Raw genomic sequence first — 16,955 nt, forward strand, 5'->3', positions numbered from 1 at the left:
AAATAGAAACTCACACAGCAGGTCCACTCCAAAATCATGTGTTTTGATGTGATCAAATACGGCAGTGAGGATAGGCACAAGCGCAACAGTCACGTAGTGAATGCTCTGACTGACGCTCTTCATCTGGGCACGCGACTGCATGAACTTCCCCAGTTTGAGCATCTCTAGAAGCTTCTCCAGGTCTTCAGCTGCATTATCAAAGAAGGTCCGAAACCCTGCTTTGACCAGTTCTGTACCTGACTTCATCACTGTTCTGAGAAACCAATTGCGCAGAATTAAATGCGATGCAAACACTTATGTATCGTCTCGGGGAAAAAAAATGAAATATACTTGCCTGGTGTCAAGTGAGTGAGTTAGAATATGAAGGCAGCTCACCATCATTGAAGAGTCACTTCCTGTGATAGAAAATGTCTTTAGCAATGTAGTAGCATCCTTTTGATAATTCAATTACCGTATTTTCCGCACTATAAGGCGCACCGGATTATAAGGCGCACCTTCAATGAATGGCCCATTTTAAAACTTTGTCCATATATAAGATGTATACATTTGGCCCGCGGGCCGAACTTTGGACACGCCTGCTGTAGTGGCTCAATATTGGTCCATATATAAGGTGCACCTGATTATAAGGCGCACTGTCGGCTTTTGAGAAAATTGGAGGTTTTTAGGTGCGCCTTATAGTGCGGAAAATACGGTAGCATGACTATAAGATGCAAGAAAGAGATGGTGAAAGAGGCACAGCCTTACCAAAGAGAGAAATCCTGTGTCTGACAAGAGCTGCCAGTTTACAGAAAAGGCTGGAAAAGACAGATTAGATAGCGGAGGAAAATATCGAAGGGAATTTTGTCATGCAATGAAAGTAGAGAAGAAATCAAACATCTACAACATGGTACCTTGTGACCATCTCTTTTTCTTTGTTGGAAGCATAGCCGCAGCTGCTAAGGTTCTTGCTAGGCGTGGACAAAAAGTAGAGGCAGTGGTTCTTAAAAGTCTGATCCGTCAGCGGGAGCAACACCTGAACACAACGTGAGGCGTTTAGTGACAACATCAGAGGAAGGAACGGGGAATATCTTTCCAGACCTTAGCAAAGAACTTGATTTCTTGGTCATGAGGTGATTTGTCAGTCTTCCCGCTGGTGGCCATTGCCTCTGAAAGGACAGCAGGCAATGTATTCCTTCCTGTATTTGAAATCTTATGAACTCACCAAGGTGTGCGATAAACTCCTGCGCAGAGTCGACACATTTGAGCAGCCTCTTGAGAAACTTGTAGGCAAAACGCTTCTCCATGGATGAAGAGTCCTGCTCCATGTCTTTCAGACCTCTGTGATATGAGCCATTAAAATTGGTGACTGACATAATTCCAGAAACTCGATTGTCTTGGAAAATCAGTCAGACCTTGTTATGGAATAGCCGCTTATCTGCAGGAACTTGAAGAGCTCCTGGGCCTTCTCTCGATCTCTGTACTTCTCTTTAGCAGTCAGGGTATCATAGGGTACCAGCAGTGGGTGGCTCCCTCCTCCTGGTGGGACACATCAATTCATAATCAACATGGACAAAAAAAATTCTAAAATCAAGATTTTCTAAAAATAGAGTACCGTATTTTCCGCACTATAAGGCGCACCTAAAAACCTCCAGTTTTCTCAAAAGTGCGCCTTATAATCCGGTGCGCCTTATATATGGACCAACATTGAGTCACTACAGCAGTCGTGTCCAAATATATGGACTTATATATGGACAAAGTTTTAAAATGGGCCATTCATTGAAGGTGCCCCTTATAATCCGGTGCGCCTTATATATGGACAAAGTTTTAAAATGGGCCATTCATTGAAGGTGCGCCTTATAATCCGGTGCGCCTTATAGTGCAGAAAATACGGTAACCACAATATATCATAACATACCTTTGCTCATGAGTTCACTTTTCTTCTTCTTGGCCCAGATGTTGTGATAATTTTCTGCAATCACCTCAACCATGCCCTGGAGGTAACAAAATGTGGCAAATGACTTTTGTATAAATAAAGTCGAAAGCTGTCTAATATAGTGGAGGTGATCTCGATATCAGAGACAAAAACTAACCTGCAGCTCTCTGGACAACGTGAAATTGTGCAGGTCTATTGGAGCAGGAGTGTATCCATTGACCTAAAAAGTGAATTGAGCAAATATTTGAGAGCGGCTGTATCATTATATCATTTGCATGATAAGGATTACCTGCGTCTCTGAGATCTTTCGCTGTTTCTCACTTTCCCGTTGTTGGAACAAGGCTTCTCCCTCCTTGGTCTTCTCAATGTTCCAATCCATGGCCAGCATGCTCTTCAACGACTCCCTCGCCGGCCATCGGTAAGTTTCTTTTTCCTACCAAAATGCTTGTGTTTATTTCCGACTGCCACCTGGTAAAAACTATTTTTACCATTTACCTTTTCGCTTAGAGATTTGTAAGGCTTTAGCAGTGGATGCTTTTTGGCATGTTCATCCATACTATCTCCATGTTTCCACCCTGCTGACACCTAGAGGAGCATGAGGATGTTCAACACAAAACATACCGTATTTTCCGGATTATAAGGTGCATCTAAAAAGCTAAAATGTTCTCAAAAGCCGACAGTGCGCCTTATAGTCCTTATATATGGACCAAATTCCTAAATTTAAACTGGCCTGAAGCATTGTGTCATGAAATCAATCATAAGTGGCCCGCTGAAGACTATGAATCATGAATCAAAAAGACTATGGATCATTATTTTGTGATTATAAAGTAATTTGTTGCATCTGAAGTTGAAATAAAAAAGATAAAATGCAGAATGATTTGATTTGGATTAAAAATCCGACATGATGCATTAATGGTGCGCCTTATAGTCCGGTGCGCCTTATATAAGGACAAAGTTTTAAAACGGGCCATTCATTGAAGGTGCGCCTTATAGTCCGGAAAATACGGTAATTCCCTCAAGTGTGAACATGACGTCTCGACATCTGCCTGGACCAACCTTCTCTGAAGACCACTTGTCATGGGAATGCTCTGCATATTTGTTGGCAATGTATTCAAGTTTTTCAGGTAAGGAGATACTGCAAAGAGAGTATCAGGAATTAACGGGACATTTTATGACTAATTTACAGCGCTCTGAAAATGTGTAACTCGTAAACATTCCGAAAAGAAATCGTTCATTTTATTATCTGCCGTTTGGTTCAGTGTTGATCTCGAGGTCAGCACTCACTTGGCAGTATTGATGGGTTTGGGGTCAAAGTTTCCCTGTGCATCGACGGACGCTTGGTTCTCCAATGTTGTTCCTAAACTGGCATCCACAAAGTCAGGTGGCAGGGCTCCAGCAATGGCACAAAGGCAGGAGTTGGCCATTTTGAAGAGTTCACCATCATATTTCTATGAAGAGAGGTCATCCAGCTGTTATACAGGTCTACTCAGCGACTGCATGGATGAAGTCAGTGAGGAAGAGCAATAAGTGGAAAGGGTTGGCCTGTCACGGATTGATAAAAGATTCATGTGTTTTAGCACCATGGCTCACTGCTGCCTCATTGAGCTTTCACTTCACTTGCTCTGATTTCTAAGAAGTTCTCAAATTTGAGGCCAGCGGGTTCCCAAACAGCAAACAGAGGACAGGTGTTAGATAATCCGAAGAAAATGACACCTTTTGAGAGAGTGAGTCAAAAATTCCCCAGAAGAGTTTCTTGGTGAGAAGGAGTTCCTCCTCTGAGGCTGTGCCAAAGGTGTTCATCCCAGATGGCAGACAATAATACTTCCAGTTCTGTTCGTAGTGGTTGGTCAGCAGCTGCAGATTAAAACACAGAAAAAACTTAACAGAGATCTTAAGTGGCTGTTTACGTTACTTTAAGGGTACGAGCCAAACAAAAGACCGTAGGATTGTCACGCTTGCAGTTTTCTGGCAGCTGAGCAGCATCAGCACGATTTATTCTCAGTGCCAATGTGGAATTGATTCTGTATTCAGAATCTTACCCTTAGAGGGATGCTGCAGTATTCCGTGAGCATGGGAACATCAAACACCAAGCGTCTGAGCAGCTGCTGCATCATGGAGGGACGCAGATGCCTGTCAAAATGTACATGAATGAATTAGGACTGTAACTATTGAATTTTTTTTTTTTTTTTAGAATCGATTATTCTATTGATTTTTTTCCTTCGATTAATCGGATATAATCTTATTGGTGTTAAAGTTCATTCGAAAATATTTTCCCTGATAACTGTTTATTAATGTTTTTATTACTTTTGAGAGTTTGGGATTTGGGCAATCTTGTTAAAAAAAAAGACAATTTCTTGACTATTAAAATGCGAGTTGATTAATTTGATAATCAATCTGTTGTCGATTAATCGTTTAAATTGGACATTTCTAGAATGAAGATATGAAATGTAGGTCAAACAAAACATACTGTGGCAAATATAGATTAAAGGTATCTTCTGCAAACTTACTTGCAGATAGTTAGCAGGCACTCCTGAATAACATCTCTCTGTGCTTTGGTGAGTGAACGTCCTTTGGAGAGGCGATAGATGGTTTGAATGGTGGCGTCGATCAGCTGGGCGTAGTGCTCCGAGTTGGCGAACAAGGCAGCGCAGCGGGTCAGCAGAGGCAGCAGAGCTGAGCCGATGTACCTGTTCATGGCTAACGCCGTCTCAGTGGTACTAAGCACTTCCTGTTTGAAAATATAAAATGATGTACTCCAATAAATGTATGTACCGTATTTTCCGGACTATAAGGCGCACCGGACTATAAGGCGCACCTTCAATGAATGGCTCATTTTAAAACTTTGTCCTTATATAAGGCGCACCGGACTATAAGGCGCACCATTAATGCATCATGTCAGATTTTTAATCCAAATCAAATCATTCTCCATTTTATCTTTTTGATTTCAACTTCAGACGCAACAAATGACTTTATAATCACAAAATAATGATCCATAGTGTTTTTGATTCATGAGTCAGTCTTCAGCGGGCCACTTATGATTGATTTCATGACACAATGCTTCGGGCCAGTTTAAATTTAGGAATTTGGTCCATATATAAGGCGCACTGGACTATAAGGCGCACTGTCGGCTTTTGAGAAAATTTTAGGTTTTTAGGTGCGCCTTATAATCCGGAAAATACAGTATATAATATTTTTGTTTGGCCAAGATGATTTTGGATCCTTGACGGAAAAAATATTTGGCCCGTATTTACCGTGTCTAAAGAGGCAGCAGTTTGGAGGTCGGGCAGGAAGCCGACCTCCAACAGCTGGAGGAGAAAGCTTTGGTCCTCGATGCCGTACACCCTGTCCAGGAAGAGCACCATGGGGGCCTTGTGATCCGGACAGAAACAGGCTGACATATCTGGTTCGGTCACTTGGCCATCTGTGGTTTAGGCAGGTGTTAGTTAATTGTTGCGGGTGTTGGGAGCGGGCAACTTAATGACTTAATAAAGCAACACACCTTTATTCACGACAGGCTTTGTGAGGGGTATGCTGATGACGCCAACCAAATCTGTGGTGGGCACCAGCGAGCGTAGAATGGCTCGAATACGCAGCGCTTCACCTTTACCTTCATTGATGAGCTGTTTGAGACATTCAGGTGAGAAACTCTTCATTTGTGTTCAATCTAATAGGATGATATTTTTTAAAGCCTTACATGCATCTCTGGAGCACAGCGACCTAGCAGGTCAATGAGGGCAGAGTAGAAGGACATGATAGCGTTGCCCATATGGATTATTTCCTCCTCTTCTTCACCAGATCTTAATAACATAATGTTGGAAACTATAAATGTTACATGACGATGAATAATCTGCTCTACAAGTCACCTAGCTATGTTAAGATCACAGTTTTGGATGAAGAAAATGGATTCTCACCCAGTGGTGATGGCAGCTGAGGGTTTGGGCAGGTCTAGAGCAGGATCCTTCGATATCTTGATGGCTTCTTTCATAGCCGCTAAAAGACCCTGACCCCCTTCTCCTCTCAGAGCAGGACCGAAACACTCAGGACGTCGGATCAGCAGCTTCACCACCACATTGGCGTTTTCCTCGACACTCTCACCTGACAAGGCGGTAATATTTGATTCGGAATGAAGATGAATTTTAATAACTGTCATTCACTTACCATTGCAGAAGACTGCAAACCTCAGGAAGGACAGGTATCGCTCCCCTTCGATGGGGTTCCACCCAAGATCTGGGTAACCCTTGGCAACCAGCATGGCACAACTCTGAAGACCACATCCTGCAAGGTACGTCACCACCTACACACACACACATGCGTACACACACACACACTTTCAATTTGACTCCAGAACATTTTAGTGACTGTCAGTGACAGTTAGTTTGATGGATTTGCTGAGCAAGCGCCGTCTCCCGGTACAAAGTCAGACTTAATTTTATATATATTTTAATAAACTGAACATTTACATTTTGAACTCGAAGGCGATATGGGTGCCCGAGAACATGGCTTCTCTAAATTCAATATGTGATGTATAGCCTCATGAAATTGAAACGGTGAGCGTTAAACAGTTTCCAATCCGAGCAAAGCTCACCTTTTCTAGATCTGGTTCCTCCAGGGCCAAAGCAAGCCCGTTGTTGTCCATCACTGATGATGCGGCAACATCCAGCGGCGTGGAACCCCGCATCGCTTCAGAGGCTACAAAAGCACAAGTTTACATACACTAAATCATCTTTTTACATTTGTAACTCTGCCAGGATGGATTAAAAACATCACCACTACCTACCCAGACCAACACTGCTGTTCTCCAGCAGGTAGCTGAGATGATCAAACATGGCTTTCTGGTTCTGGCGGCTAATACGGCAAAAATAGCACAAAAAGCGACAACAGCTTGCAACCATTTTGGGGAAGGCAATTTCCTGTGGATGGAAAAAAAAGATGTTACTAGCGTGAACCTGATTTGTTAGCATGCTTGAGTGAAAACCAACCTGAGACTTGTCTCCTCCTAGCACATTGACCATGACCTGCATGACAGTTTCATGCATGCCCAAAACTCTCATGAGGTTTGGATGCTGGTAGAAAACCTTATTGTTCATAATGTCCCTAAAACAGATGATTTGTGGAGGTCAGTTCATTCTGTCCACACTCAATAAATTCAGGAAAGACTTCATGGTCCTACCCCAGTCCATCAATCATCAGCTTTTCCTCCTCCATGCCCATGCGAACAGACAGCAGAGACCTGATCTGACCCAGCGAGGCCAGTAGGTTAATAGCATCCTGCACGGACGCGTCACTGATGGTGTAGGACTTCTTCATGGCCCGAAGAAGCTCCCCGATGCCGTCATACTGCCTCCTTAGCAAGCTGAACATTACTCGGACCAGCTCGGGATCCTGCATGTGAGTCTCCTGGGCCCAGGTGCTTATAGTCTGGGAGATAAGCTCCTTTAGATTGGCTGAGGAATGGAAGAGGAGGAGAATAAACTTGGGTTGCGTGAGGAGAGCATCATGAATTCAGTTTGATCAGAACCACGTGATCAGAAAAGGTGAGCGAGGTCACCGAGTCGTTCCCGAATCACATCTTTCCACTTTTGAAACTTTCAATCATTCACAACCCGCGCGGGAGTCTGCCATTAAAATTGATACGAGTGTCTTACACAGAATGTCCATTAGTCTTCTTGTATGCAGAACAGAACATTGACATTTCTCTCAGCCAAAGAATAAAAACGGAACAGTCAGGCAGCATTGTATTTTTGGAATTTGCGAAACCATTGCCCGTCTAAATATAGTCACCGTGTTTAAACTAAAGAATGGCTCACTGGGGGATGCTTGCTCTTTCTCTTCAGGTTCCTCTTCAGTCTTCTGAGGCGGACCCTTGATCTTGTACAGCAAGGCCAGGAGACGACCTTTAATTGATGTGTCCTGCTCTACTTCGTCCTCCTCCACCGGGATTCCTGCAAGGAGAGATGCATTTCAGTGAGATGGTCTCCATTCCAACCAGTAAAGGAGCGTTTTATTTGTTTGTTTTAAACGGCATGCACATTTTATATCAGCAGCCGGCGTGGACTCACCACAGTGCAGCTGCAGTTCTTCATGGAAGGCAATGAGTTCTTCCTGCAGGTCCTCAGGACAGGGGCAGTCATTGCCTGTGGTGAAGTTCAACAGGATGTTGATCTAAAGGAAACAGAAGAAGGAGCTAAAACAAGTGAGGGCAAATATGATTTTAAAAAAGTGGCTTTCAATTATACAATGTTTTTACGTTACAGTCTTCCAAAGAAACAATAATGAAAGAAAGGGAAGGGATTCAAATTGATATGTATTTATATCATATTCATTTATATTTATTTAATATATTTGCAAACAGATGGGAAAAACCAAAGACCATCCTTTCATTTATAAAATGAATAAATTTAGAAATTTATAAATAATATATTTTATAAATTTATAAAAATGTATAAAAATTATTTTTCATTTATAAAAGGTTATTGCCACCACCGCTACTAACCTTGAAATGAGCTTGTACACTATAGATCCTTTTATTAAAACATGTATTGCTTCGGGTCTATACTCTGAATGTAAATGTTTGGAGACTGAGAGCAGGTAACTCCCCAAATTCAATTTAGTCTAACATGCCCAAGATAGTCTTTGGGAATACAAATGAAGTCTTGCAGTGACCAGATTTTTTCTCCCCGGCGATATAACATTGTAACATGTCAATGGCGTCATTACCTGCTCTTGTGGAGGTGAGCGGAACTCTTTGGTCTTCTTGGCCGTGACGGCGGCGGACATGTTGAGCGCCAGCATGAGCTCATTGTAGCGGAATTTCTGGTTGTACTGCAGCTTGGACACAAAGTTGTCGGAGAAGGAGACGATGGCTTCGATGCGGTGCTTCAGCTCGCAGTCGCAGAAGTAATGCAGTAGCTCGCACATCTGAAAAGAAAGGAAGTCATTTCAAAAAAATGTGCAACTCATTGACGACTCCTCTCACCTGCCGTTTGACGGACTCAGGCAAAGACTTCTCCAGAAGGCCCCGGACCGTCGCCTTGCTCTCCTTGGCCTCTCCTTCTCCCCCCTCCGTGGCCTTCTCCTCACTCTTGCTCACATTCTCTCCGGTAACAGCCACTTCATCCACCTTTGCCTCCTCACCCTCCCCAAACACGTTGGGATCAATCAAGAGGAGAATCAATCTCACCTCCTCGCTATTTAAGACACCCATGATTAACAAGGTTCCGATTAGCTTGAGGATGGGCACAAACTGGTACTCCACGCTCCCGCCCACCGGGTCCCTTATATGGATGCCACCGCCCTGCACGGCCTCAGTAAGCATACTGATGGCCTTCTCTTTTAAGATGCCCAGGGGTATCTGAGGACTGTGGAGATACTGCTGGCGCTTGGTGCAGACGATCCCGGTGGGAGAGAAATTGACGCGGGGCTTCAGGGACGTGCTCAAGCTCACGCCGGGTAGCGAGTGCTTTTTGCTCTCATCGGGGAACAGCTTGATTGAGCGGGTCTCATCCGTCACAGGGATGATGAACTCATTGTTCATCATTAGGCGAGCCTCTTTTGCCGTTTCGAGATGAATGCTGGAAGCACGAGGAACAATCAGTGGCGCCATTAATAAATCTGACTGATCAGCTAACGAACCTGATGAGGACATTGTAGAAGCCTTCCCTCAACATGCCGGAGAGATACTGATTGTCGATGGTGTAGAGGAGCTGAGATTGGTCCAAGTGGCTGCAGAGAGCGTGAGCTACACGGGTGTTACCAAGGGCACAGAGGGCACAGTACAACTTGAGCGTGTGATAATGGAACTTCCTTAAATCTTCATATTCGGATAACTCCAAGATGTCCAAACACCTGAAAGAAGCAGGACTCATGACCAAGAGCTCCAGATAGCTACTTCAAGAGGAGTTTAAATATTTCATTTCACTACAGTCTACCTATTTTCCTCAGGTATATGCACAGCCATTATCTGCAGAGGTTCCAAGCACTGAACAACCCATCCGTGTCTCTCGCTGACTCGAGCCGTCTCCACGCTGAGGAAGGTGTTTGGCATGCGGCTCCACAGCACCGCCGAAATGGTCTGCACGTCCAGTCGCGGCGGGCATTGAGGCACCGGGTTCCTGTGCTCGCTCTTAAACATAGCTGAAGAGATTGGCATGGCATCCTGGCAATAAAAGGGACAGGAGGATGGGAAAGGATATCAAGGTATTTCTCCTTTCCATATTTGATTGTATCTGCTGAGACTCAACAAATGTGCTTAGAAAGAATTGTTTAGAGTCTTTCTAAACTTTAGAATTTAAAATTCAGCATCTAATCTAGTAGCCGGTGAGATACAAACCTTAATCTTGACAAATTCAAACTGAAAGAGGTTTGCACAGGTGGGCCGGACAAACACGGCAGGGAATAGCTTAGTGTTTGTCTCCACCTGGAAACAAGCAAAGTGCAAAAAAAAAAGTCTGCAGGAGTAATTTACTGCAGTGCAAACTTGTTTCCCTTTAAAAAAGACAAATTGCTGGAATGGTTGTTGAATACTAATGTGTCCAGGCAAGTTTATTGTTTTGGAGCTGAGAGCAACACCAGTAGAAATCCTGTCGTTTAGAATGAATTGAATAGAATAAAGTATATACCGTAATTTTCGGACTATAAGTCGCGTTTTTTTTTTCATAGTTTGGGTGGGGGGGCGACTTATACTCAGGAGCGATTTATATACATATATATGTTTTTTTTTTTCACTTTTTTGGGCATTTTATGGCTGGTGCGATTTATACTCCGGTGCGACTTATAGTCCGAAAATTACGGTAGTCCAAAAAAATACAACAATAGACCTTTCTATATTTATGCGCGCCTCATTTTTTACCTGATAAGTGGTAGACAGCTCCTTGCCGTTAGCAGTGAAGGAGACGAGGCCGGTAGCCAGGTCCATCAGACAGCCAATCTCCACGTCAGAGTTGGAGCGGCTGGATGAAGAGGGGCTGACTGCATCCGCCCCGCACACCATATAGCAGTTACTTCTCTGGACACTAATGTCGATAGGAAGAAAAAGAACGCTGAGAGGGCAGACCTCCCTCCCGCCATCATTTGTCTCCATCAACGTCCGATAGGCTACGAGCTTTCATTCAGATCGAGAACTCTTGGGTACTCGCCTCTCATGGACTCGGCCCCTCTCGTCTCCCAAGGTGACGGTGACTGTTCTGGTCTTGTTGAGGTTGAAGTTCTTTGAGTAGTAATGATAGTCCGGCGTGACCCAGCCCACCCACACCAACGCAGGGTCCTGTCCGGCAAACACTCGCACCGAGTGGTAGTACTGTCATGAGCGCAACCCAAAGATTAGACAACTTTACATTGAGTAATTATTAAAGATGTTAAGTCGGATTCAATTTACTGTTGTGATGCTCCCGTAGTCTGTAACCCCGGATTCTTTTGGAGGATGGCTGCGGAGAAGAAATCGTTTAAGCCGACGGAGCAAATCAGCACCGATTTGGAGTTGTAAAGATGCCTGACCTGAGTTTCGATGTTTCCTCAAGTAGCACGTCTGCAGAGAACAACTCCACGGGCATGCTCAGTCGGCAGTAGATCATGTCGTTGTTACTGTTCTGGGTGCCAAATGTCTTGTGGGTGACTTTAAGGCAGGGAGGGCTGTCCACCGTCCCGTCAATCCTCGTCACCTGAGGAAGCCCGAGCGAGTAAATCCAGTACTCAACAACATTATTTATAAATTACCTCAATATCTCTGTGATCCGGGGGCACATTGACAAAAGTGGGCAGGCGTTTGCTGAACCACATCGTGATTTCTCGGTTCATGTTGACAGCGAAGGGCTCAAAGCCTTCTTGAAGGCCACACATGGTGTAATATTTGAAGGTGCTGGCGTCCTTCCCAAGATTCATGCGTCCGATCTGAGACATGCCCACGCTACACACTGGGATAAAACCTAGGGAGGGAGGAGCCAAATGTTTCCCAGTTTCCAACACAGCGGTCACACAACTTCACTGAAGTGAGGAGCCCTCACCGTCTTCCGTGTCAAAGTCAGTGAAGCAAAGCTCGGAGCCTTTGTTGGTAATCAGGAGCTCGCCATTCAGGGTAAAAATAATCGATTTGTCCTCCATGTTGATCATGCATCCCACTACGTCTCCTTTTTTCCACGGATGCCCGAAGTAGCGGCTTCCGGCGTGTAAGCGTCGAGCCTTGAGATAAACAGACCCAATATTTGATATTTGGAGTAAAATTGGAAAATATGTCTCCAAATTCATGGTGGAGACTGTGCTCTACCCTGTATCCATCAAAGACAAAGGCCTGGTCATCTGTTCCAAGTTCCACATCAGGTCTGCAGCCTGGCCTGGCCCAGCCAACCTTCATATCGCCCCCGGTCAGGGTGTCAAACTCAAAGTACCACTTCCCTGTTTTCACCGCGTAAATTTGCTCCACGCGGAAGAATCGGAGAGTCTCAACGCTCTGATTGTCCGTCACGTGGACAGCTGGGAGAAGTCATTCAAAAGAACCTTGTTAACTCTGGATGCAAACTGTTAATATTGAAAAAAAACAAATAAGTTACTTACCCTCCTGGTCTGGAGGGTCGATTTCATACCCATAGCCAACCATGGTCCTGATGGCCTCCCTTAAACTATCTCGATTGGATTTCTTCGTGCGCTCATCAAGTAAAGCATATGGCACCAACCGAGGATTACGCCTGCTTTTTAAATCCTGCCGCAAACAAATTAGTCATTCACTATCAAGTCAACTTCAAGCCAGCAGAATGTGGAACAAACAGATTTCTACCTGCTGGATTCCGTAGGTCCATCCTTGTTTAATTCTGTCTTTGGCCCACACGTTGTGTGCATTCTCCGCTAGCTTATCAACCAGAACCTCCTGACCTACAGTCAGCTTCACATCAGAAAGGTCCAGAGGGGAAGGCTTATAACCATTGGACATCATGTAGCTGGAAACAGAAGATCATGAAGATCATGTTTTGCAAACTCATGAAAAAATGACTTACTCTTTGGGAAGTTTGATTTTCTTCAGATCATCCTCTGCATGAATATTGACCTGGGCGACATGACACCCAAGAGCCACGAGGGTCCTGTGAATAACGTAATATAACGTACATTACATTAATAAAGTGAATAATAATGATAACCATGAAACTAACACTTAGTATATGCATTTGCCAATTTTATCTAATCTATCAATTAAATTTTTACTCCAGCCTATTATAAAATGACAGCCTGCAAATGGTTTTGGAAGTAATGATCGACCAGTACGATGAACCAGACAATTTTTACGAGATCTCTGCGAGGCGAGGTCGCGTAATTGAGCCAAAGCCAATGTTTTAGTATGTATGACAGGAGCCAGCACTTGGCTGACATCGGCTTGAGGAGCAACAGTTTCTTTCAAATCAATACTGAAATTTGCTCAGCAGATGCAAGTCATTACATGCATTTTTCTTGCTCTCACATATAAGATGAGTTTAATAAGGTGGCCTTACTTAAGTGTTTCACTGGACATCTGCAGGTTGTAGTTCCTTTCTGTTTCAGGCAGCTTGGGAAAATCAACAAGGCACGGGTGCTGCCTCTTGTTGTCATCCCGAACCTGAAAATGTTCACACTTGAGGGAATTACCGTATTTTCCGGACTACAAGGCGCACCTTCAATGAATGGCCCGTTTTAAAACTTTGTCCTTATATAAGGCGCACCGGACTATAAGGCGCACCTTTAATGCATCATGTCAGATTTTTAATCCAAATCAAATCATTCTCCATTTTATCTTTTTTATTTCAACTTCAGACGCAACAAATGACTTTATAATCACAAAATAATGATCCATAGTCTTTTTCATTCATGTTTCATAGTCTTCAGCGGGCCACTTATGATTGATTTCATGACACAATGCTTCGGGTCAGTTTAAATTTAGGAATTTGGTCCATATATAAGGCGCACCGGACTATAAGGCGCACTGTCGGCTTTTGAGAAAATGTTAGGTTTTTAGGTGCGCCTTATAGTCTGGAAAATATGGTACATGGCTTCTGCTATACTGCTGCATTGACTGTAGCAAGTGTACCTTTCCATACGCCCATCCGAGCTCGATCTTGTTCATCCCCCACAGTTCGTGAATGTTTTCTGCCAGCTTGTCCCGAATGTTGTCCATGTGAGGCGGAAGAACAACCTGCAGAATGGTTCGGCGAGATGGAGTCGTTTTATTTTTGGCTATTTATGGTTAAGTCATACTTTCCACAAATCAAGCACTTTTGAAACTCGATGAAAATTGAAATTCACCTGGCTGGTGTCAACCGGAGTTGGGATGAAGGAGGCCTGGGAGAGAAACTGGGTCGTTCCTAACAGGTCTCGGACCCCTTCGTGATCCCTCTTGTACTCCTTCACAGGCTCCACGTACATCTTCTCCTTGGGCAGCAGCGCCTCATAACACGGAGAGTACCCAGCGGGGGGCAGGAATTTGAAATCTCCATGGCGTCCACCCAACAAAAAACGCACCCTGATGAAGCAAGAGGTGACAAAACACTCGCGTGACATTCTGCAAGAAAACTTTTTTTTCTCCACAAAATGTTCTGACTCAACTTCACCCGTCCAGTGAAACATACTTGACACCAGCAGAGAAGCTGATAACAGGGAAGAAGAATCCATCCGTGTTAAAGTCTTCAAACATGCCCTGCACGGGCTGACCGTTGATCCGGAAGGACATGCTGGGGGAGCCTAAGTCCAGACAGCAGCTGACCACGTCATCTGAGGTCAGCAGGTGCTGGTTAATGGACGCCACTGCCCGTGGGATGCGACCTGAACATCAAGAGGTACATATATATAGATCTTGTTATTGATTTGATTTAGCACATTTGCCTTGTGGTAGTGAAGCATCCTACCTGACCACAGGTGAAGACCATCAAAGCTGTAAGAGTAGAGATCGTCGCCCACGCCATTGCCTCCCCATCCCTCGCCTCCACCAGGATACGGGGCGTAGCCTTTTGTGTTAGCCCAGCCCACCCTCAGGTGAGTGGCGTCACCCGTGACAAAGTGGTCCACCTGATCGATCACCAGCTCAAAATACCACTTTTTGTATTGGGCCGAGCCTTCGGCCACACCCAAAAAGATGTTGGGCCTCATGCTGCAAGTGAAAGCGGATGTATACATATTATGGAGTAGATTGCAAATCGAGACAATTTTCAGGGCGTACCTTTGAACATCATTGACTAGTCGGGTTTGAAGAAGCAGGTCCCTTTTGGGAAGCAGGTTGTCACATATCAGATTTTGATTGGTTCTCACAGCGCCACCGTTACATACGCAAAGGGAGCACAGGACGTCCAGAATCTGACAGAGAAAGACATTATGCAAATTTGAGGTCATAGCAAAATGATTTAAATGAGTTTTGTTGTTTTCCTCAAGGAGAAAGTTACACTGCTTGACTTTAGATGAGAGAAAAAGAGTTTAAATAAACCAGGGTGCAGTTAATCCTTATTCAACCGTCCTTGAACTATTGGATTGTTTGGTAAAGTAACACATAAATCGTTTGTCTGGCTAAATTGTCCTTGTACTGGGTTTAGTTTTGTTATTGTTACATGGTGGTGAGCTTGCATTCCTAATAAACTTGGGATGGGGGGGCGCAAATATGATGCAGCCGTTTGACACCTTGTGGTTGCGTCCGTGTTTGTACAGCAGAGAGATGATAGATTTGATGTGTCCTCTCTGGATGATGTTCAAGGCCTCTGGACTTTCAATGAGGACACAGTGTAGAACTTCCAGGATGCCTTCAAGAAAGAAAAACATGCATAGATAATTGGACCGGTTCATTGATAATCTTAAAAGCAGCAGGAGTAGCAAAAAAAGCTTTTATACCTGACGATGACTCGAGTCTTTCCAGTTTGCTGACCAACCAGTCCAAGTTCCGAGAAAACTGGGTGCAGTTGTTTCTGTTTCCACGAATTAGTGCGGCTGAGCATAAAAAAAAATCAATATTATCATCCATCCACCCATACATTGCACTAAATCCATTTTCATAATATGTTCATTATTGTGGCAATAGATTGTCGTGCAATGCATCAGACGGAAGTCTGTTTGAAATATTTGGGTTGTTAGTGAAGCCCTGTGAGGCCCTGGCAATGAGTGCAAGGGCACTCAAGGAGAGCAGAGGGTGGGAAGCTGTTGATGACAGAGTTATCCGAAGAAGAACTTCTCAGGGTTACACAGTTAGCATTCATGACTCATTACAGACCCCACGAGAGGAGGCTGATGTCAGCACCTGACTGGCTCGTAATTTGCTAGTCTCATAAGGGTGATTAGGATATCCATGTGCTCTTAGAAAGGACGCTGATTCTAAATGCGGACATTCTGTCCAAGGAAGGGAGGACGCCGAGGTGAAGGAAAAGGAAAGTGGAACAAGCGATATAAAAAAAAAATAAAAAGTGTTAAAAGTTAAAAGGAGAGGATGCAGCGGAGGAAGATGAATTATGGATGTGTAGCCCGGGTCGACAGCTGATGACGCTGAGAGATCCATCACTCGGGTCGGCTTACCCAGCAGCTCGTAGAGGAGGTTGAGGATGTCCTTCCACGCTGCCCCCGCCTCCTCCCCAGCCATCTCCCCAAAGTGGGCGGCACTGTTGAACAGGTTCATCCGGTCGATGCATTTTGACAGGAGGGCCAGCATGCCCTGGGAACAAAAGCACGAGGACAAATATGATTAATCCATCATCAAATTTATGAGAACCTTTTGCTTTGCTTTAATCAGTGTCATTTTTTTGGCATCGAATCATCGAGCCGAGCTCCGCTGGCTTGCTGTTCACCTCCTCTTTGAAGAGGTCCTGACGTTTGATGAGCGAACGCAGGAGACATTGCTTCTCCTCGTGTTCCAGCTCCGAGTCGGGCTGCTTGAAGTACTTTATCAGGTCATTCAGCGTCTGTAGCACCGCCTCCACATAGCCGGCCATCTCCTTTGACTCGCCCGCCGTGGTGCTGTCTAAAGCCCTTTAGGAAAAATGGAAGTTCGTAAAACCGTACAGCTTTGTGTCTTTGAAAATGAGTTTGAGCACCTAGGGATCTACTGTAGGTGGTCAAA

The 16,955-nt window shown here is 44.4% G+C and overlaps 1 protein-coding gene across 2 annotated transcripts in view; it reads right to left on the bottom strand.

The window, feature by feature from the left end:
* ryr3 (ryanodine receptor 3) overlaps positions 1–16,955 on the bottom strand; it is a 43,564-nt gene that overhangs the window by 14,160 nt on the left and 12,449 nt on the right. For both annotated transcript variants that reach the window (XM_037244669.1, XM_037244668.1), the window contains exons 13-64: positions 16,684–16,864; positions 16,415–16,550; positions 15,740–15,835; positions 15,533–15,651; positions 15,081–15,214; positions 14,770–15,011; positions 14,494–14,686; positions 14,171–14,387; positions 13,956–14,060; positions 13,384–13,487; positions 12,895–12,978; positions 12,678–12,837; positions 12,458–12,602; positions 12,171–12,376; positions 11,911–12,085; positions 11,624–11,832; positions 11,405–11,568; positions 11,286–11,334; positions 11,047–11,207; positions 10,761–10,923; positions 10,242–10,328; positions 9,841–10,067; positions 9,545–9,757; positions 8,889–9,483; positions 8,630–8,830; positions 7,972–8,074; positions 7,720–7,854; positions 7,083–7,356; positions 6,892–7,006; positions 6,690–6,822; positions 6,498–6,601; positions 6,071–6,206; positions 5,824–6,007; positions 5,607–5,709; positions 5,412–5,532; positions 5,164–5,333; positions 4,420–4,640; positions 3,952–4,042; positions 3,626–3,766; positions 3,197–3,360; positions 2,969–3,047; positions 2,408–2,497; positions 2,202–2,345; positions 2,070–2,132; positions 1,895–1,970; positions 1,392–1,515; positions 1,202–1,317; positions 1,078–1,145; positions 891–1,012; positions 745–794; positions 335–395; positions 15–253 (exon numbers count right to left, since the gene is read on the bottom strand). In XM_037244669.1, coding sequence (XP_037100564.1) covers positions 15–253; positions 335–395; positions 745–794; positions 891–1,012; positions 1,078–1,145; positions 1,202–1,317; positions 1,392–1,515; positions 1,895–1,970; positions 2,070–2,132; positions 2,202–2,345; positions 2,408–2,497; positions 2,969–3,047; positions 3,197–3,360; positions 3,626–3,766; positions 3,952–4,042; positions 4,420–4,640; positions 5,164–5,333; positions 5,412–5,532; positions 5,607–5,709; positions 5,824–6,007; positions 6,071–6,206; positions 6,498–6,601; positions 6,690–6,822; positions 6,892–7,006; positions 7,083–7,356; positions 7,720–7,854; positions 7,972–8,074; positions 8,630–8,830; positions 8,889–9,483; positions 9,545–9,757; positions 9,841–10,067; positions 10,242–10,328; positions 10,761–10,923; positions 11,047–11,207; positions 11,286–11,334; positions 11,405–11,568; positions 11,624–11,832; positions 11,911–12,085; positions 12,171–12,376; positions 12,458–12,602; positions 12,678–12,837; positions 12,895–12,978; positions 13,384–13,487; positions 13,956–14,060; positions 14,171–14,387; positions 14,494–14,686; positions 14,770–15,011; positions 15,081–15,214; positions 15,533–15,651; positions 15,740–15,835; positions 16,415–16,550; positions 16,684–16,864 — 7,793 coding nt within the window. The remainder of the gene's footprint in view (positions 1–14; positions 254–334; positions 396–744; positions 795–890; positions 1,013–1,077; positions 1,146–1,201; positions 1,318–1,391; positions 1,516–1,894; positions 1,971–2,069; positions 2,133–2,201; positions 2,346–2,407; positions 2,498–2,968; positions 3,048–3,196; positions 3,361–3,625; positions 3,767–3,951; positions 4,043–4,419; positions 4,641–5,163; positions 5,334–5,411; positions 5,533–5,606; positions 5,710–5,823; positions 6,008–6,070; positions 6,207–6,497; positions 6,602–6,689; positions 6,823–6,891; positions 7,007–7,082; positions 7,357–7,719; positions 7,855–7,971; positions 8,075–8,629; positions 8,831–8,888; positions 9,484–9,544; positions 9,758–9,840; positions 10,068–10,241; positions 10,329–10,760; positions 10,924–11,046; positions 11,208–11,285; positions 11,335–11,404; positions 11,569–11,623; positions 11,833–11,910; positions 12,086–12,170; positions 12,377–12,457; positions 12,603–12,677; positions 12,838–12,894; positions 12,979–13,383; positions 13,488–13,955; positions 14,061–14,170; positions 14,388–14,493; positions 14,687–14,769; positions 15,012–15,080; positions 15,215–15,532; positions 15,652–15,739; positions 15,836–16,414; positions 16,551–16,683; positions 16,865–16,955) is intronic.

The sequence above is a fragment of the Syngnathus acus genome, chromosome 24, assembly GCF_901709675.1.
Source record: "Syngnathus acus chromosome 24, fSynAcu1.2, whole genome shotgun sequence".
NCBI classification, from domain to species: domain Eukaryota; kingdom Metazoa; phylum Chordata; class Actinopteri; order Syngnathiformes; family Syngnathidae; genus Syngnathus; species Syngnathus acus.